General features: G+C 37.7%; 1 protein-coding gene across 1 annotated transcript in view; it reads right to left on the minus strand.

The window, feature by feature from the left end:
• The window catches only part of LOC110502500 (solute carrier organic anion transporter family member 1C1-like), a 47,256-nt gene that overhangs the window by 6,552 nt on the left and 24,602 nt on the right, over positions 1-16,102 (minus strand). Inside the window, exons 9-13 of the mRNA XM_036960073.2 lie at positions 12,900-13,095; positions 12,470-12,635; positions 10,331-10,521; positions 10,049-10,113; positions 9,854-9,971 (exon numbers count right to left, since the gene is read on the minus strand). Coding sequence (XP_036815968.1) covers positions 9,854-9,971; positions 10,049-10,113; positions 10,331-10,521; positions 12,470-12,635; positions 12,900-13,095 — 736 coding nt within the window. The remainder of the gene's footprint in view (positions 1-9,853; positions 9,972-10,048; positions 10,114-10,330; positions 10,522-12,469; positions 12,636-12,899; positions 13,096-16,102) is intronic.

Genomic DNA, 16,102 nt, shown 5'->3' on the forward strand with positions numbered 1-16,102 from the left:
GTTAGTTTCCTTACATTTATAACTGTCTCTTTAGTGTTAGTTTCCTTACATTCTGTCTCTTTAGTGTTAGTTTCCTTATATTTATAACTGTCTCTTTAGTGTTAGTTTCCTTACATTCTGTCTCTTTAGTGTTAGTTTCCTTACATTTATAACTGTCTCTTTAGTGTTAGTTTCCTTACATTTATAACTGTCTCTTTAGTGTTAGTTTCCTTACATTTATAACTGTCTCTTTAGTGTTAGTTTCCTTACATTCTGTCTCTTTAGTGTTAGTTTCCTTACATTTATAACTGTCTCTTTAGTGTTAGTTTCCTTACATTTATAACTGTCACTTTAGTGTTAGTTTCCTTACATTCTGTCACTTTAGTGTTAGTTTCCTTACATTTATAACTGTCTCTTTAGTGTTAGTTTCCTTACATTCTGTCTCTTTAGTGTTAGTTTCCTTACATTTATAACTGTCTCTTTAGTGTTAGTTTCCTTACATTTATAACTGTCTCTTTAGTGTTAGTTTCCTTACATTCTGTCACTTTAGTGTTAGTTTCCTTACATTTATAACTGTCTCTTTAGTGTTAGTTTCCTTACATTCTGTCTCTTTAGTGTTAGTTTCCTTACATTTATAACTGTCTCTTTAGTGTTAGTTTCCTTACATTCTGTCACTTTAGTGTTAGTTTCCTTACATTTATAACTGTCTCTTTAGTGTTAGTTTCCTTACATTCTGTCTCTTTAGTGTTAGTTTCCTTACATTTATAACTGTCTCTTTAGTGTTAGTTTCCTTACATTTATAACTGTCACTTTAGTGCTAGTTTCCTTACATTTATAACTGTCTCTTTAGTGTTAGTTTCCTTACATTCTGTCACTTTAGTGTTAGTTTCCTTACATTTATAACTGTCTCTTTAGTGTTAGTTTCCTTACATTCTGTCTCTTTAGTGTTAGTTTCCTTACATTTATAACTGTCACTTTAGTGTTAGTTTCCTTACATTCTGTCTCTTTAGTGTTAGTTTCCTTACATTTATAACTGTCTCTTTAGTGTTAGTTTCCTTACATTCTGTCTCTTTAGTGTTAGTTTCCTTACATTTATAACTGTCTCTTTAGTGTTAGTTTCCTTACATTCTGTCTCTTTAGTGTTAGTTTCCTTACATTTATAACTTTCTTTAGTGTTAGTTTCCTTACATTTATAACTGTCTCTTTAGTGTTAGTTTCCTTACATTCTGTCTCTTTAGTGTTAGTTTCCTTACATTTATAACTGTCTCTTTAGTGTTAGTTTCCTTACATTCTGTCTCTTTAGTGTTAGTTTCCTTACATTCTGTCTCTTTAGTGTTAGTTTCATTACATTTATAACTGTCTCTTTAGTGTTAGTTTCCTTACATTCTGTCTCTTTAGTTTTAGTTTCCTTACATTCTGTCTCTTTAGTGTTAGTTTCCTTACATTTATAACTGTCTCTTTAGTGTTAGTTTCCTTACATTCTGTCTCTTTAGTGTTAGTTTCCTTACATTTATAACTGTCACTTTAGTGTTAGTTTCCTTACATTTATAACTGTCACTTTAGTGTTAGTTTCCTTACATTCTGTCTCTTTAGTGTTAGTTTCCTTACATTTATAACTGTCACTTTAGTGTTAGTTTCCTTACATTTATAACTGTCTCTTTAGTGTTAGTTTCTTTACATTCTGTCTCTTTAGTGTTAGTTTCCTTACATTTATAACTGTCTCTTTAGTGTTAAGTTTCTTTACATTTATAACTGTCTCTTTAGTGTTAGTTTCCTTACATTCTGTCTCTTTAGTGTTAGTTTCTTTACATTCTGTCTCTTTAGTGTTAGTTTCTTTACATTCTGTCTCTTTAGTGTTAAGTTTCTTTACATTTATAACTGTCTCTTTAGTGTTAGTTTCCTTACATTCTGTCTCTTTAGTGTTAGTTTCCTTACATTCTGTCTCTTTAGTGTTAATTTCCTTACATTTATAACTGTCACTTTAGTGTTAGTTTCCTTACATTTATAACTGTCTCTTTAGTGTTAGTTTCCTTACATTCTGTCTCTTTAGTGTTAGTTTCCTTACATTTATAACTGTCTCTTTAGTGTTAGTTTCCTTACATTCTGTCACTTTAGTGTTAGTTTCCTTACATTCTGTCTCTTTAGTGTTAGTTTCCTTACATTTATAACTGTCACTTTAGTGTTAGTTTCCTTACATTTATAACTGTCACTTTAGTGTTAGTTTCCTTACATTCTGTCACTTTAGTGTTAGTTTCCTTACATTCTGTCTCTTTAGTGTTAGTTTCCTTACATTTATAACTGTCACTTTAGTGTTAGTTTCCTTACATTCTGTCACTTTAGTGTTAGTTTCCTTACATTTATAACTGTCACTTTAGTGTTAGTTTCCTTACATTTATAACTGTCACTTTAGTGTTAGTTTCCTTACATTCTGTCACTTTAGTGTTAGTTTCCTTACATGTATAACTGTCTCTTTAGTGTTAGTTTCCTTACATTCTGTCTCTTTAGTGTTAGTTTCCTTACATTCTGTCACTTTAGTGTTAGTTTCCTTACATTCTGTCTCTTTAGTGTTAGTTTCCTTACATTCTGTCTCTTTAGTGTTAGTTTCCTTACATTCTGTCTCTTTAGTGTTAGTTTCCTTACATTCTGTCACTTTAGTGTTAGTTTCCTTACATTCTGTCTCTTTAGTGTTAGTTTCCTTACATTTATAACTGTCACTTTAGTGTTAGTTTCCTTACATTCTGTCACTTTAGTGTTAGTTTCCTTACATGTATAACTGTCTCTTTAGTGTTAGTTTCCTTACATTTATAACTGTCTCTTTAGTGTTAGTTTCCTTACATTCTGTCTCTTTAGTGTTAGTTTCCTTACATTTATAACTGTCACTTTAGTGTTAGTTTCCTTACATTCTGTCTCTTTAGTGTTAGTTTCCTTACATTTATAACTGTCTCTTTAGTGTTAGTTTCCTTACATTCTGTCTCTTTAGTGTTAGTTTCCTTACATTTATAACTGTCTCTTTAGTGTTAGTTTCCTTACATTTATAACTGTCTCTTTAGTGTTAGTTTCCTTACATTTATAACTGTCTCTTTAGTGTTAGTTTCCTTACATTTATAACTGTCTCTTTAGTGTTAGTTTCCTTACATTTATAACTGTCACTTTAGTGTTAGTTTCCTTACATTTATAACTGTCTCTTTAGTGTTAGTTTCCTTACATTTATAACTGTCTCTTTAGTGTTAGTTTCCTTACATTCTGTCTCTTTAGTGTTAGTTTCCTTACATTTATAACTGTCTCTTTAGTGTTAGTTTCCTTACATTTATAACTGTCTCTTTAGTGTTAGTTTCCTTACATTCTGTCTCTTTAGTGTTAGTTTCCTTACATTTATAACTGTCACTTTAGTGTTAGTTTCCTTACATTCTGTCTCTTTAGTGTTAGTTTCCTTACATTCTGTCTCTTTAGTGTTAGTTTCCTTACATTTATAACTGTCTCTTTAGGGTTAGTTTCCTTACATTCTGTCTCTTTAGTGTTAGTTTCCTTACATTTATAACTGTCACTTTAGTGTTAGTTTCCTTACATTTATAACTGTCACTTTAGTGTTAGTTTCCTTACATTTATAACTGTCACTTTAGTGTTAGTTTCCTTACATTCTGTCTCTTTAGTGTTAGTTTCCTTACATTCTGTCTCTTTAGTGTTAGTTTCCTTACATTCTGTCTCTTTAGTGTTAGTTTCCTTACATTCTGTCTCTTTAGTGTTAGTTTCCTTACATTCTGTCTCTTTAGTGTTAATTTCCTTACATTTATAACTGTCACTTTAGTGTTAGTTTCCTTACATTTATAACTGTCTCTTTAGTGTTAGTTTCCTTACATTCTGTCTCTTTAGTGTTAGTTTCCTTACATTTATAACTGTCACTTTAGTGTTAGTTTCCTTACATTCTGTCACTTTAGTGTTAGTTTCCTTACATTCTGTCTCTTTAGTGTTAGTTTCCTTACATTTATAACTGTCACTTTAGTGTTAGTTTCCTTACATTCTGTCTCTTTAGTGTTAGTTTCCTTACATTCTGTCTCTTTAGTGTTAGTTTCCTTACATTTATAACTGTCTCTTTAGTGTTAGTTTCCTTACATTTATAACTGTCTCTTTAGTGTTAGTTTCCTTACATTTATAACTGTCTCTTTAGTGTTAGTTTCCTTACATTCTGTCTCTTTAGTGTTAGTTTCCTTACATTTATAACTGTCTCTTTAGTGTTAGTTTCCTTACATTTATAACTGTCACTTTAGTGTTAGTTTCCTTACATTCTGTCACTTTAGTGTTAGTTTCCTTACATTTATAACTGTCTCTTTAGTGTTAGTTTCCTTACATTCTGTCTCTTTAGTGTTAGTTTCCTTACATTTATAACTGTCTCTTTAGTGTTAGTTTCCTTACATTTATAACTGTCTCTTTAGTGTTAGTTTCCTTACATTCTGTCACTTTAGTGTTAGTTTCCTTACATTTATAACTGTCTCTTTAGTGTTAGTTTCCTTACATTCTGTCTCTTTAGTGTTAGTTTCCTTACATTTATAACTGTCTCTTTAGTGTTAGTTTCCTTACATTCTGTCACTTTAGTGTTAGTTTCCTTACATTTATAACTGTCTCTTTAGTGTTAGTTTCCTTACATTCTGTCTCTTTAGTGTTAGTTTCCTTACATTTATAACTGTCTCTTTAGTGTTAGTTTCCTTACATTTATAACTGTCACTTTAGTGTTAGTTTCCTTACATTTATAACTGTCTCTTTAGTGTTAGTTTCCTTACATTCTGTCACTTTAGTGTTAGTTTCCTTACATTTATAACTGTCTCTTTAGTGTTAGTTTCCTTACATTCTGTCTCTTTAGTGTTAGTTTCCTTACATTTATAACTTTCTTTAGTGTTAGTTTCCTTACATTTATAACTGTCTCTTTAGTGTTAGTTTCCTTACATTTATAACTGTCTCTTTAGTGTTAGTTTCCTTACATTCTGTCTCTTTAGTGTTAGTTTCCTTACATTCTGTCTCTTTAGTGTTAGTTTCATTACATTTATAACTGTCTCTTTAGTGTTAGTTTCCTTACATTCTGTCTCTTTAGTTTTAGTTTCCTTACATTCTGTCTCTTTAGTGTTAGTTTCCTTACATTTATAACTGTCTCTTTAGTGTTAGTTTCCTTACATTCTGTCTCTTTAGTGTTAGTTTCCTTACATTTATAACTGTCACTTTAGTGTTAGTTTCCTTACATTTATAACTGTCACTTTAGTGTTAGTTTCCTTACATTCTGTCTCTTTAGTGTTAGTTTCCTTACATTTATAACTGTCACTTTAGTGTTAGTTTCCTTACATTTATAACTGTCTCTTTAGTGTTAGTTTCTTTACATTCTGTCTCTTTAGTGTTAGTTTCCTTACATTTATAACTGTCTCTTTAGTGTTAAGTTTCTTTACATTTATAACTGTCTCTTTAGTGTTAGTTTCCTTACATTCTGTCTCTTTAGTGTTAGTTTCTTTACATTCTGTCTCTTTAGTGTTAGTTTCTTTACATTCTGTCTCTTTAGTGTTAAGTTTCTTTACATTTATAACTGTCTCTTTAGTGTTAGTTTCCTTACATTCTGTCTCTTTAGTGTTAGTTTCCTTACATTCTGTCTCTTTAGTGTTAATTTCCTTACATTTATAACTGTCACTTTAGTGTTAGTTTCCTTACATTTATAACTGTCTCTTTAGTGTTAGTTTCCTTACATTCTGTCTCTTTAGTGTTAGTTTCCTTACATTTATAACTGTCACTTTAGTGTTAGTTTCCTTACATTCTGTCACTTTAGTGTTAGTTTCCTTACATTCTGTCTCTTTAGTGTTAGTTTCCTTACATTTATAACTGTCACTTTAGTGTTAGTTTCCTTACATTCTGTCTCTTTAGTGTTAGTTTCCTTACATTTATAACTGTCTCTTTAGTGTTAGTTTCCTTACATTCTGTCTCTTTAGTGTTAGTTTCCTTACATTTATAACTGTCTCTTTAGTGTTAGTTTCCTTACATTTATAACTGTCTCTTTAGTGTTAGTTTCCTTACATTTATAACTGTCTCTTTAGTGTTAGTTTCCTTACATTTATAACTGTCTCTTTAGTGTTAGTTTCCTTACATTCTGTCTCTTTAGTGTTAGTTTCCTTACATTTATAACTGTCTCTTTAGTGTTAGTTTCCTTACATTTATAACTGTCTCTTTAGTGTTAGTTTCCTTACATTCTGTCTCTTTAGTGTTAGTTTCCTTACATTTATAACTGTCACTTTAGTGTTAGTTTCCTTACATTCTGTCTCTTTAGTGTTAGTTTCCTTACATTCTGTCTCTTTAGTGTTAGTTTCCTTACATTTATAACTGTCTCTTTAGTGTTAGTTTCCTTACATTCTGTCTCTTTAGTGTTAGTTTCCTTACATTTATAACTGTCACTTTAGTGTTAGTTTCCTTACATTTATAACTGTCACTTTAGTGTTAGTTTCCTTACATTTATAACTGTCACTTTAGTGTTAGTTTCCTTACATTCTGTCTCTTTAGTGTTAGTTTCCTTACATTCTGTCTCTTTAGTGTTAGTTTCCTTACATTCTGTCTCTTTAGTGTTAGTTTCCTTACATTCTGTCTCTTTAGTGTTAGTTTCCTTACATTCTGTCTCTTTAGTGTTAATTTCCTTACATTTATAACTGTCACTTTAGTGTTAGTTTCCTTACATTTATAACTGTCTCTTTAGTGTTAGTTTCCTTACATTCTGTCTCTTTAGTGTTAGTTTCCTTACATTTATAACTGTCACTTTAGTGTTAGTTTCCTTACATTCTGTCTCTTTAGTGTTAGTTTCCTTACATTTATAACTGTCTCTTTAGTGTTAGTTTCCTTACATTCTGTCTCTTTAGTGTTAGTTTCCTTACATTTATAACTGTCTCTTTAGTGTTAGTTTCCTTACATTTATAACTGTCTCTTTAGTGTTAGTTTCCTTACATTTATAACTGTCTCTTTAGTGTTAGTTTCCTTACATTTATAACTGTCTCTTTAGTGTTAGTTTCCTTACATTCTGTCTCTTTAGTGTTAGTTTCCTTACATTTATAACTGTCTCTTTAGTGTTAGTTTCCTTACATTTATAACTGTCTCTTTAGTGTTAGTTTCCTTACATTCTGTCTCTTTAGTGTTAGTTTCCTTACATTTATAACTGTCACTTTAGTGTTAGTTTCCTTACATTCTGTCTCTTTAGTGTTAGTTTCCTTACATTCTGTCTCTTTAGTGTTAGTTTCCTTACATTTATAACTGTCTCTTTAGTGTTAGTTTCCTTACATTCTGTCTCTTTAGTGTTAGTTTCCTTACATTTATAACTGTCACTTTAGTGTTAGTTTCCTTACATTTATAACTGTCACTTTAGTGTTAGTTTCCTTACATTTATAACTGTCACTTTAGTGTTAGTTTCCTTACATTCTGTCTCTTTAGTGTTAGTTTCCTTACATTCTGTCTCTTTAGTGTTAGTTTCCTTACATTCTGTCTCTTTAGTGTTAGTTTCCTTACATTCTGTCTCTTTAGTGTTAGTTTCCTTACATTCTGTCTCTTTAGTGTTAATTTCCTTACATTTATAACTGTCACTTTAGTGTTAGTTTCCTTACATTTATAACTGTCTCTTTAGTGTTAGTTTCCTTACATTCTGTCTCTTTAGTGTTAGTTTCCTTACATTTATAACTGTCACTTTAGTGTTAGTTTCCTTACATTCTGTCACTTTAGTGTTAGTTTCCTTACATTCTGTCTCTTTAGTGTTAGTTTCCTTACATTTATAACTGTCACTTTAGTGTTAGTTTCCTTACATTCTGTCTCTTTAGTGTTAGTTTCCTTACATTTATAACTGTCTCTTTAGTGTTAGTTTCCTTACATTCTGTCTCTTTAGTGTTAGTTTCCTTACATTTATAACTGTCTCTTTAGTGTTAGTTTCCTTACATTTATAACTGTCTCTTTAGTGTTAGTTTCCTTACATTTATAACTGTCTCTTTAGTGTTAGTTTCCTTACATTTATAACTGTCTCTTTAGTGTTAGTTTCCTTACATTTATAACTGTCACTTTAGTGTTAGTTTCCTTACATTTATAACTGTCTCTTTAGTGTTAGTTTCCTTACATTTATAACTGTCTCTTTAGTGTTAGTTTCCTTACATTCTGTCTCTTTAGTGTTAGTTTCCTTACATTTATAACTGTCTCTTTAGTGTTAGTTTCCTTACATTTATAACTGTCTCTTTAGTGTTAGTTTCCTTACATTCTGTCACTTTAGTGTTAGTTTCCTTACATTCTGTCTCTTTAGTGTTAGTTTCCTTACATTTATAACTGTCACTTTAGTGTTAGTTTCCTTACATTCTGTCTCTTTAGTGTTAGTTTCCTTACATTCTGTCTCTTTAGTGTTAGTTTCCTTACATTTATAACTGTCTCTTTAGTGTTAGTTTCCTTACATTCTGTCTCTTTAGTGTTAGTTTCCTTACATTTATAACTGTCACTTTAGTGTTAGTTTCCTTACATTTATAACTGTCACTTTAGTGTTAGTTTCCTTACATTTATAACTGTCACTTTAGTGTTAGTTTCCTTACATTCTGTCTCTTTAGTGTTAGTTTCCTTACATTCTGTCTCTTTAGTGTTAGTTTCCTTACATTCTGTCTCTTTAGTGTTAGTTTCCTTACATTTATAACTGTCACTTTAGTGTTAGTTTCCTTACATTTATAACTGTCACTTTAGTGTTAGTTTCCTTACATTCTGTCTCTTTAGTGTTAGTTTCCTTACATTTATAACTGTCTCTTTAGTGTTAGTTTCCTTACATTCTGTCTCTTTAGTGTTAGTTTCCTTACATTTATAACTGTAACTTTAGTGTTAGTTTCCTTACATTTATAACTGTCACTTTAGTGTTAGTTTCCTTACATTCTGTCTCTTTAGTGTTAGTTTCCTTACATTTATAACTGTAACTTTAGTGTTAGTTTCCTTACATTTATAACTGTAACTTTAGTGTTAGTTTCCTTACATTTATAACTGTCACTTTAGTGTTAGTTTCCTTACATTTTGCATCACTCCATTACATCGTTAGTTTACCTCTCTTTCCTCTCTCACGTTTGTGTGGTTGTCCCTGAAGGATCGCTAACAACAGTGGGTTATGTCAGGCTAACGTATTATAAATTGCGCAATAATTTGGGACATGTAGCCTATTGGAATCACTTTGAAACGCAGATCATACGGAGCAGTTACGACGACTGGACTGTTATGACAGTTCTATGATTAATGATGATCATCAGGGTAGATTTGTAGGACTTACTGATCAACCCTTATTGTACACGTTTGTCAACAACTCGTTTTTCATAGATTAAACGGCAACTTTCAGGAAGAATCAAATCACTACATTTTTTTATTCACCAATATATTTTGCGCGCAAAGGCTCTCCAAACCTGTTTTTTTATTCATAAATACTTTGCTAACCCTAAATAATACACAAGATCAGAGTATTTTTAAATCTACCAAGTGGTGCTGACAAGGACATTAATATTCTTGTATTTACATGGCTTTCTTTCATTGATTCCTAATATTCTGAACCCTTTTCTCCATATATTCTAGTGAGTCTGTCGAGGAATTTCTCATTAAAAAAAGGTACACCGAATTTAAAGGGATGGATTTAGATAAAAATGTACTAAAAAAAACATATTGAATGAAAACTTGACGAGAAAAATCTGTTGGCCAGCAAGGGGGAGGGTTTTCAGCTGTTGAATTACATTTATTCAGCGTGTGCAAGGGAACCACGCCTGCAAAGCCAGTACGCACCGCATAAGGTAAGTCTAAATACCAACTACAGAGAAGTGAATAGTGGAAGGCATAGTTTCCTAAGTCTGAATTGACCACCTAGGTGTTTTACCTGTAGGCTGTTGTGTTGTAGATTCTACACGCTCCTCTTCTTCCGCATTTTGTGTTTCCCCACTTTAAACAGGTAGTGTCTATGACGGCTCCGAAGTAGATAGGTGCAGGGATGCCAGCTAAAATCAATCAATCAATCAATCAATCATTGACTAACTCAATCAATCAGTCAACCGAGGACATAAGTAATACTCACCCAGGGTCCGGGTGGCCAACGTGTGGACTCCAAGAGCAAGGGATTTAAACTCAGGCTTAATGCACCTGTAAGAAGATTATTAGGGAGTTAAGGGAAGTCCTTTTAGGCCAACTAAACTGAATCCTAACTGTTGTGATTAACTTGAACTTGAGTGACTTCAAAGCATGATTTTTACAAAACGGTTTCCCCAAGTTGAACATGTTAGGTAGGATACAACCCATTTTGTATCATTGAAAGCATTGTAGCATTTCTCCAGTCCATCCACTAGATGGCCTCACTGACCTGATGAGAAGCATGAAGCCTGGCGTTCCCCCCAGAGAGATGATGAAGGAAGTGATGACAGACAAGAAGAGGAAGTAGGGGAACATTGTGTCACAGCTGTCTCTGATTGGACAGTGACCCAGGGAGGCAGTCAGGTTACTGGGCTGAGAACCTGCCCCTGTCACCGCCACACACCTGCACTGGTGAAACACCTGGAGGAGAGGACATGGGGAGGGATCACTGAGTAAAACATTACAATAATAAGGGAGTCTGGACTAGCGGTCTGGGGAGTCTGGACTAGCGGTCTGGGGAGTCTGGACTAGTGGTCTGGGGAGTCTGGACTAGCGGTCTGGGGAGTCTGGACTAGTGGTCTGGGGAGTCTGGACTAGTGGTCTGGGGAGTCTGGACTAGTGGTCTGGAGAGTCTGGGGAGTCTGGACTAGCGGTCTGGGGAGTCTGGACTAGCGGTCTGGGGAGTCTGGACTAGCGGTCTGGGGAGTCTGGACTAGTGGTCTGGGGAGTCTGGACTAGCGGTCTGGGGAGTCTGGACTAGCGGTCTGGGGAGTCTGGACTAGCGGTCTAGGGAGTCTGGACTAGCGGTCTGGGGAGTCTGGACTAGCGGTCTGGGGAGTCTGGACTAGCGGTCTGGGGAGTCTGGACTAGCGGTCTGGGGAGTCTGGACTAGCGGTCTGGGGAGTCTGGACTAGTGGTCTGGGGAGTCTGGACTAGAGGTCTGGGGAGTCTGGACTAGTGGTCTGGGGAGTCTGGACTAGCGGTCTGGGGAGTCTGGACTAGCGGTCTGGGGAGTCTGGACTAGCGGTCTGGGGAGTCTGGACTAGCGGTCTGGGGAGTCTGGACTAGCGGTCTGGGGAGTCTGGACTAGCGGTCTGGGGAGTCTGGACTAGCGGTCTGGGGAGTCTGGACTAGCGGTCTGGGGAGTCTGGACTAGTGGTCTGGGGAGTCTGGACTAGCGGTCTGGGGAGTCTGGACTAGCGGTCTGGGGAGTCTGGACTAGCGGTCTGGGGAGTCTGGACTAGTGGTCTGGAGAGTCTGGGGAGTCTGGACTAGCGGTCTGGGGAGTCTGGACTAGTGGTCTGGAGAGTCTGGGGAGTCTGGACTAGCGGTCTGGGGAGTCTGGACTAGTGGTCTGGGGAGTCTGGACTAGTGGTCTGGAGAGTCTGGGGAGTCTGGACTAGCGGTCTGGAGAATCTGGACTAGCGGTCTGGGGAGTCTGGACTAGTGGTCTGGGGAGTCTGGACTAGCGGTCTAGGGAGTCTGGACTAGTGGTCTGGAGAGTCTGCATAAGGTAAGTAAGTCTAAGGAGTCTGGACAATTTTTTTATTTTACCTTTATTTAACTAGGCAAGTCAGTTAAGAACAAATTCTTATTTTCAATGACGGCCTAGGAACAGTGGGTTAACTGCCTGTTCAGGGGCAGAACGACAGATTTGTACCTTGTCAGCTCGGGGGTTTGAACTTGCAACCTTCCGGTTACTAGTCCAACGCTCTATCTAACAACTAGGCTACCCTGCCGCCCCGACTAGTGGCGAGTACTACCTACTCTAGTCTACATAAGGCCCCTAGAGGCAGGGGTTCGATATATTTGTCTCCACCTGATGACTTCACATACACTGAGTATACCAAACATTAAGAACACCTTCCTAATATTGAGTTGCACCCCTCTCTTTTGCCCTCGGAACAGACTCAATTCATTGGGGCATTGAATCTACAAGGTGTCGAAAGTGTTGCTGGCTTAAGTGACGCTGGCTCACGTTGACTCCAATGCTTCCCACAGTTGTGTCAAGTTGGCTGGACGTCCTTTGGGTGGTGGACCATTCTTGATACACACGGGAAACTGTTGAGCGTGGAAAAACCCAGCAGCGTTGCAGTTCTTGACACAAACCGGTGGTCTTGTCCATTCACTCTCTGAATGGCACACAATCCATAGGTCTCAATCATCTGAAGGCTTAATAGTCCATCTTCAACCCGTCTCCTCCTCTTCATCTACTCTGATTTAAAGTGGATTTAACGAGTGACATCAGTAAGAGATAATAGCTTCCCACTGGATCCACCTGGTCAGTCTACGTCATGGAAAGAGCCGTTCTTAATGTTTTGTATAGTCCGTGTATAGGCCCAAGGGGAACGCTAGGATATCATCTCACCGTGTTTTTGCCTGCTCCGGTAGAGGATGTACAGCCAGCCAAACAGGGGGACACGTAAGTGATCCCGTTCTCTCCACAGACAGGGTCCCAGTCACTCCCGGAGCACAGGCAACCGGAGTTACACTCAGAGAACAGAGATGGCTGCTGGTACGACAAACCCTCCACCCTGGACAAACACAGAGACGGATGCAAAAACGACTGAAAAGGTACGGTGTGTATTAGATTCTAGAAAGATCTGTCACAACATCAATGATCAGTGTTCACTCATTTACACAGACTGTTTTCTAGGTCAGTTCATAGCGACTCTGTTTTGACTGACATGTTTTTTTCTCTATTCTGAGTGACTAAGAATAGCTACTCGTTCCCAATAGAGTTTAGTTGAATACATAAAAGACGATGGGGGAGGTTAGTATCCAGCGTGGAGACTTACCCTGTGTATGACATGGTTATCCCAGCCACCTTGGCGTTGTCACAGCCCATGGCGAAGAAGAAGAGGGACAGGAAGTACCCCAGCAGGGAGGTCCCGAAGGCGAACTTAGCAGCTCCCATGACGCCCAGCTTGAACTTCTTCATGAGCACACCCCCTGAGAACATCCCCAGAGCCACTGCAGGGATGTTGACCATGCCTGTAGAGCAGAAATAGACGTCAGCCATGCATGCACAGCACATAGAGGGAAGTTGAAAGAACCGTTCTAATCGTAGTACAGCTCCCCTGAAGCAGTTTTGACGGTTAAGTGTCTTTCAAGGGCACAACGTCAGGCATCTACGATACTGATACCATCAACCCTCCGGTTGCCAGCTCATTCCCAAACAGATTTCCCCATGGGATCTCTACAGACGTCATACGAACAACAAGTTTATACCACAGGAAGGGGAAGTGTGGGATTAGGGGTATAGCCAGGCCTGGCCCTTGGCATATGTGCCATAGGAGACCATTTAGGGCTACAGGCCCCCCCCCCCCCAAAAAAAAATACATTTTTAGGAACTCAGCCAGGGTGTCAACTTACTGTTAAGAGTTAAAGACAATTATTTTTATTTTTTTCACCTTTATTTAACCAGGTAGGCCAGTTGAGAACAAGTTCTCATTTACAACTGCGACCTGGCCAAGATAAAGCACAGCAGTTCGACAAAAAACAACACAGTTACACCTGGGATAAACAAAAGTACAGTCAATAACAATAGAAAAGTCTATATACAGTGTGGAAATGGAGTAAGGAGGTAAGGCAATAAATAGACCATAGTAGCGAAGTAATTACAATTTAGCAATGAACCTCGGAGTGGTATTTGTGCATGCTTGATCCGGAGAATGTGGTCAAAGGCTCCGTGTGGATGTTGTGATGCAATTACGAAGGCACGCGAAGACCAAATTGAGCTCCGTACTGCATCACCATGCGCCTCCCAAATTTTGTAACAATGCGGAGGGCTCCATTTAGCTCTACATTGACATGATTGGTTGACGGTAGAGGGGGGCGGGAGGTCCCGAAAAAAGAAAAAAAAACTCACTTCCTTGACAACTTCCTTGACAACAGCTCTGCGCTGCTCCGCGAAGGCGAAAGAAGCCCTGACTTCTGCAGAGGCCGTATCACCTTAAATGCTGCATGGCCAATGCAGATGTCAGACTGACCTTTTAGAATACTAAAATACACAAGGTGCATCAGCAGTTATTATCTCATGTCAGTCCCTGACAGTCACTCAATTAGCTCATTTCAGCTAACATTTTTTAGATTGGTAAGTTAGTCAAGCCAGCTATCTAAACTTGTAGTAAACAAGCCCAGGGTCCCCTGACCTCCAGGTGGTCTCCATTGATTTTGTTAGTCACTCACACTTACTTAGATATTATGTTAACATGGCATGCATAAATCATGGCAAAATGTGTAGAATTGCGAGAATTTTTGCTTCTCATCTCTCATCCTCCACCCTCTCCATCTCTCTCACCCTCTCATCCTCTCTGTCTCTCTCTCTCTCACCCTCCCCCTCTGTCTCTCTCACCCTCTCACATCTCTCATGCTCCACCCTCTCCGTCTCGCTCTCACCTCTCTCCCCTCCCCCTCTCTCTCTCTCTCGCTCTCTCTCTCTCTCTCTCGCTCTCTCCCTCATCCATTCTCTCCCTCCTTCTTTCCCCCCCTCCACCTCCTCTCATCTGTCTCTCTCCCTCCTCTCTCCCCATCCCCCTTCACCCTCTCCCCTCCCCCCTCCCTCTTCCCCCTCCATTCTCTCTCTTTCTCTCTCTCCTTTCCCTGCCTTCCCCTCCTCTCACCTCGCTCTCTCCTTCCTCTCTCCCACAGACAGGCCGACAGCCAGATAGGCAAGCAGACAGGCAGGAAGGCAGACACACAGTTTTAAAGTTTAAAGTCAATCTAACTTTAAAAAAAAAAAAAAAAAATCACAATATCCTTTTCAGAATGAATTCAATAATTCATAATAATGGTCTTAGTTTCTAGAACTGCAAGACCATTGTGTCCAATGGAGGTCAAAAATGCTTTTGGGTCTATTGACTTTACATTTTATATGCCGGGTTCCCTCCTGGGAACCCACTTTAATAAAGTCCTCAGGTTTTTACGTTGTTGTCACAGGAAGCTGAACCTCAACACAGGGCATCCCTATAAGGTTGTGTGCAAGGACGTTCAACTAGTTCAGTGCCGACGCAGTCAACGGGAGTGTCGTGGTTATGTGAGGACTGTAGACAATGCTTTTCTATGGAAGAAATGCCTTGTTCTCTTGAGAGACCGAGTTTTCACTGTGAAGAGTTAATTTCACATGTCAGATGTAGGCTTGCGTTCATCGGGAGCGTCTGTTGAACGGTCCCATGTGTGAATATTGATTATATTTCTCAACCGTTCTGCCGATGTCACTCAAAAGCACATTAACTCTAGGTCAGGTGAGGCCTACCCTTTTTTAAAATGTTTTTATGTCACCTTTGTTTAACTAGGCAAGTCAGTTAAGAACAAATTCTTATTTACAATGACGGCCTACCCCGGCCTAACACAGACGACAATGGGCCAATTGTGCGCCGCCCTATAAGACCCACAATCACGGTCGGATGTGATACAGCCTGGATACAGAACCAGGGACTGTAGTGACGCCTCTTGCACTGAGATGCAGTGCCTTTGACCGCGGTGCCACTTGGGAGCCAGGTAGATGGGGAGGGGCAAATTAATGATTTATTCAATTGGATTAAGGCTAGGGTTATGTCTAGTGTTGAGGCCCTAACTTCATGTCCACTCAAAGCTCAACCCTAACGGTAACCCTAACACTAACTCTAACCCTAGATTCATGTCCACTCAAAGTTCAACCCTGCTCAACCCTAAACCTAACCTCATTCCTAACCCTAGCTTCATATCAACTTCCAGCTCAATTCTAAGCCAAACCCTAACCCTCGCTTCATCTCAACATCTTGGCTCAACCCAATCGGTTGTCTCTTATCTTCTCCCATTGACTGCTACTGAATGTATTGACATAAGCATCAATCTTGTGACACTCATCTTTTCCCATTAGTTGCAATGTATTGACATATTGTAAACATCAACACTGACATCTTTTCCCATTGACTGCAATGTATTGAGAAAAAACATCAGCTACTGTGACATTTGACCTTTTTTTTTTTAACCTTTTTTGCAAAAACGTGTCAGGATG

This window comes from Oncorhynchus mykiss, chromosome 2 (assembly GCF_057628025.1).
Source record: "Oncorhynchus mykiss isolate SJ-2025 chromosome 2, ASM5762802v1, whole genome shotgun sequence".
NCBI lineage: Eukaryota > Metazoa > Chordata > Actinopteri > Salmoniformes > Salmonidae > Oncorhynchus > Oncorhynchus mykiss.